General features: G+C 46.5%; 1 protein-coding gene across 1 annotated transcript in view; it reads right to left on the bottom strand.

Moving 5' to 3' along the window:
• The window catches only part of ZNF174 (zinc finger protein 174), a 7,178-nt gene that overhangs the window by 602 nt on the left and 2,105 nt on the right, over positions 1–4,471 (bottom strand). The window contains exons 2-3 of the mRNA XM_010840486.1: positions 3,740–3,950; positions 2–441 (exon numbers count right to left, since the gene is read on the bottom strand). Of these exons, the coding sequence (XP_010838788.1) occupies positions 2–441; positions 3,740–3,950 (651 nt within the window). The remainder of the gene's footprint in view (position 1; positions 442–3,739; positions 3,951–4,471) is intronic.

Genomic DNA, 4,471 nt, shown 5'->3' with positions numbered 1-4,471 from the left:
TGTAGGGCTTCTCCCCCGTGTGGACTCGCTGGTGCCTTTTCAGCTCTGAATTCCACGTGAAGCTTTTCCCACATTCATCACATTTGTAAGGTTTCTTGGCCGAGCGGGCCGGCTGGTGACTGAGACGCTGCAGGTGGTTGCTCAGGCTCCTTCTGCTCCCCTTGCTCTTCTTCAGCTCTCTCAGTGGGTGGCTTTTCAGAGGGGCACCGATGTACTCCAGTTCCCTGCAATGTCTCTGGTAGTGAGCAAAGGGCTTCTGGGCGCTGGGGGTGCTGAACTGCCTCTGGGATAGCCGGGGCTCACTCAGACTTGCCCCTCTGGGTTCGGGACTCTGCAGGCCACTCCCTTTCGGTCCGCCCACTGACAACACACATGGCTTTGCCCCTTTAGCCCCTTCCTGCTGTGGATTCTCCTTGTTGTCACTTTTCGTCCTGGGGGTCTCTACAATTAGAAAGAATATGCTTCATTTCTGGGCTTCGAAGAAAGAACCTCAGCAAAAGAGCTCTGAATACACACAAAGTTTCTCGAAGTGCGGTTCTCCACTGGGCTGCTCACATTAGATGCATCTGGGGCACCTGTCAACCAAACAGGCTGCCCTGCTTCCCCACAGCTGCTGGGTCAGAAGCTCTGGAGGTAGGGCCTGGAAGTCTGCAGGTAACAGGGGGAGGCTGGGGGTATTTGACTTATACTAAAGTTAGGGACCATGTTCTCCAACCCCTGCCTCCTTCCTACGTTTGGGAAAAGGTTTAGGAAAGGAGAAATAGGGGGAAGCAAGCCCATCAGAAACTTCAACACTACAAATACACCCTCACTTATATGGACACTGACCACCACTCTCTCTTCAAATAATGATAAATCTAGTGAGTGTGGTGTTTTTGCTCATTACAAGGTTGACAGATAGCATATGTCAACTGGGATATGGGCCAGTCAGGTACTCTCATTACAGAAACTCTATAACTTCTGACTACCAGGATTAAGGATTAGGAGAGAAATGAGTTTGAGTGGCCTGTGGGCAAGTTGGAGGATTCCTGCCATGTGGAAGACCTATTCAACATGGCAGCCACATGTGGCTACTGAGTACTTGGAACATGGCTTGTGTGACTGAGAAACTGAATTTTTATTTAACTTTAAATTAAGATTTAAAAAGCAGCCCACACAATTATGGTCAATTGCTTTTCAACAAGGTTGTCATGGTAATTCAATGGGGGTAAAGATGTCTTTTCAACAAGTGGCGCTGGAACAACTGGATTTCTATACATAAAAGAATGAAGTTGCACCCTGACTCACAACACAAAAATTAAGTCAAAATGGATCAAAGACATAAATGTAACAGCTAAATCTCTCTTTGAATAGAACAAAGGTGTAAGTCTTTGTGACATTGGATTAGGCAACAGTATTTTAGATATGTCACCAAAAGTACAAGCAAACAAAAAGATAAACTGGATCTCCTCAACATTCAAAACATTTGTGCTTCAAAGGATACTATCAAGAAAGTAAAAAGATAATCCACAGAATGGGAGAAAACATTTGAAAATTATATATGAGAGTCTGGTGTCCAGATTATGTAAAGAACTTTTGTAACAACAATAAAAAGACCAACCTAGTTTAAAAGTGAGCAAAGGATCTGAAATGACATTTCTCCAAAGAAGATATATTAATACAATTGGCCAATAGGCACACAAAAAGATGCTCAGCAGCAGTAGTCATGAGGGAAATAATTCAAAAGCTCGAAGAGACTCCATTTCACACCTAATAGAATGGATATAATCAAAAGCACCAACAGTAACAAGTGTCAACAGGATGTAGAGAAACTGGAATCCTCACAGACTGCTGGAAATAAAATAGTGCAGCCATCTCGGAAAAGTCCAACATCAAAAAGTTAAACAGAGAGTTACCACAGGACGTGGGCTTCCCTTGAGGCTCAGCTGGTAAAGAATCTGCCTGCAATGTGGGAGACCTGGGTTCGATTCCTGGGTTGAGAAGATCCCCTGGAGAAGGGAAAGGCTACCCACTCCAGTATTCTGGCCTAGACAATTCCATGGCCTGTATAGTCCACAGGGTCACAAAGAGTAGGACACAACTGAGCGACTTTCACTGTCACTTTCACCATGCTGCTGCTGCTGCTAAGTCGCTTCAGTCATGTCCGACCCTGTGCGACCCCATAGACAGCAGCCCACCAGGCTCCCCCGTCTCTGGGATTCTCCATGCAAGAACACTGGAGTGGGTTGCCATTTCCTTCTCTAGTGCATGAAAGTGAAAGGTGAAAGTGAAGTCGCTCAGTCGTGTCCGACTCTTAGCGACTCCATGGACTGCAGCCCACCAGGCTTCTCCGTCCATGGGATTCTCCAGGCAAGAGTACTGGAGTGGGGTGCCATTGCCTTCTCCGCACTTTCACCATAGGACCCAGCAATTCCACTCCTGGAATTGGTACTGGAATTTCTCTTGGTATAGACCCAAGAGAAATGAAAACAGACACCCACACGAAAACTTGTACACAAATGTTCACAGCAATATTATTCATATCAGCTAAAAAGTGGAAACAACACAAGTGTCTATCAACTGAAAACAAACAAAATGCCCACAGAGTGGAATATCATTCAGCCCTAAAAAGGAATGAAGTACTGACACATGCTGAATATGTTAATAGCTCAGTTGTGTCCAACTATTTACAACCCCAGGGACTGTAGCCCGCCAGGCACCTTTGTCCATGGGATTCCCGAGGTAAGAATATTGGAGTGGGTAGCTATCCCCTTCTCCAGGGGATCTTCCTGACCCAGGGATCGAACCCGGATCTCCTGCATTGCAGGCAGATTCTCTGCATTGCAGGCAGGTACCATTTGAACCACCAGGGAAGCACACTGCTATAACATGGGTGAACCTTGAGCATGAGACTTCATCCACTCTGGAATCAAATAAAAGGAGATATAGACAGCATGCAACCCAGCTGCCTCTGCTAAGGCAGAAGGGAGTACATATGGTCAACTTTCTTCAGGATCATGAAGGCCAGGTTATGGGGCAGAACCTCAGCCTGGACCACAGAGCCTTCTTGCTGGATGCCCTAGGTCTCCATTCCTGAGTTTTGAGAATAATCAAATCAAAGTGTTTCATTAACGTCACAGGAGGAGGAAGGGGCAGAAAATAATACCAAGAGAGTCTTTTTGCTCTAATGAGCAGAACCTTGTTTAGGGCCTTTCTAAACACGGGACCGTTTTAAGTGATGAAACTCAGCCACAGCTTGAATGGAAGTTCATCAGTGGTCATATGTGAATTTATCTTCACTATGGCATCATCGACTCAATAGACATGAGTTTGAGCAAGCTCTGAGAGTTGGAAGTTGGTGATGGACAAGGAAGCCTGGTGTCCTGCAGTCCATGGGGTCGCAAAGAGTAGGACATGACTGAGCAACTGAACTGATCAGCAGCTCTGAAAGGGACAGAAAAGCAGGCACTAAAACAATCCTCTGTGTACTGGACTGTCAAAGAGTCATGAGAAGAAAACGGTAACAGCACACTTACATATAGTATTACCTCAATTCTAATTAATGGAGTTTGTTAGGGAATCAAGATCTACTATTACATACCATGGAGCAAGTGTCTTTTCTCCAGATGCTTGCTCCATATTGCTCCATACAATATTGAAGAAAAGCTCAATAGCTAATCTGTGGCTTTTCAGAACCCTGAGATGCTTTGATAGAGATGAAGCGCTGATGAGAGGAAGAGAAGACACACAGAGTGTTTACCTGTCTCAGCCAATCTGGAGGTTGGTTCCTGGAGGAGCAGGGATTTTTCCCAATGAGGGGGACTCCGCTGATCCTGAGATCCTGCCTGGAATGTCTCCTCCCTGGGATATCTCCTGGGAGTTTGTGGTTGAAAGTCTGGCAGTTCCTGTTCTCCCAGCTGGGATCCAGTTTTCTCCAAAAGCACCTTCTGGCCCTCCATACAAACAGCCACCTAGGAACAAGTCCCTCGCATTAGAGAACAACTGGAGGACTGACTGAGGGCAGCTTGACCTTTCACTGTTCTTAATGACTGTTGTTCCCTGGAAATTTCTGATAATGTCCAGGGAGGGTGGGGTCTGGGGGGGTAGGTGTCAATCTTGATAGAGACTGCTGAAACTCTCAAAGGAAGCAAAGGGAAGGATGTATAGAATGACCAAAAGGAACCTGCTCCAAATCAGCCGATACTTCCTGAGTAAATGTCCCCACAGCTTGGCCCCTTTTCAAGGTCTGGGTCAAAATCATCAGAGAGCAGGCACAAATATCAGGGTCAACCACGACACCCATCCAGCAGGTTCCTACCCTATACTGCCCTGCTTCTGCTGGAAACAGACTCTGTAGGATTAGGAAGCAGTATGGGAAGAGGCATTAAAAACCACCCTTGCTGCCAAGTCGCTTCAGTCGTGTCCGACTCTGTGCGACCCCAGAGACGGCAGCCCACCAGGCTCCCCCGTCCCTGGGATTCTCCAGGCAAGA

The sequence above is a fragment of the Bison bison genome, unplaced genomic scaffold (assembly GCF_000754665.1).
Source record: "Bison bison bison isolate TAMUID 2011002044 unplaced genomic scaffold, Bison_UMD1.0 scf7180017864144, whole genome shotgun sequence".
Classification (NCBI taxonomy): domain Eukaryota; kingdom Metazoa; phylum Chordata; class Mammalia; order Artiodactyla; family Bovidae; genus Bison; species Bison bison.
The sequence above is the reverse complement of the archived record's forward strand: the minus strand, read 5'-3'. Positions and strand labels throughout refer to the sequence as shown.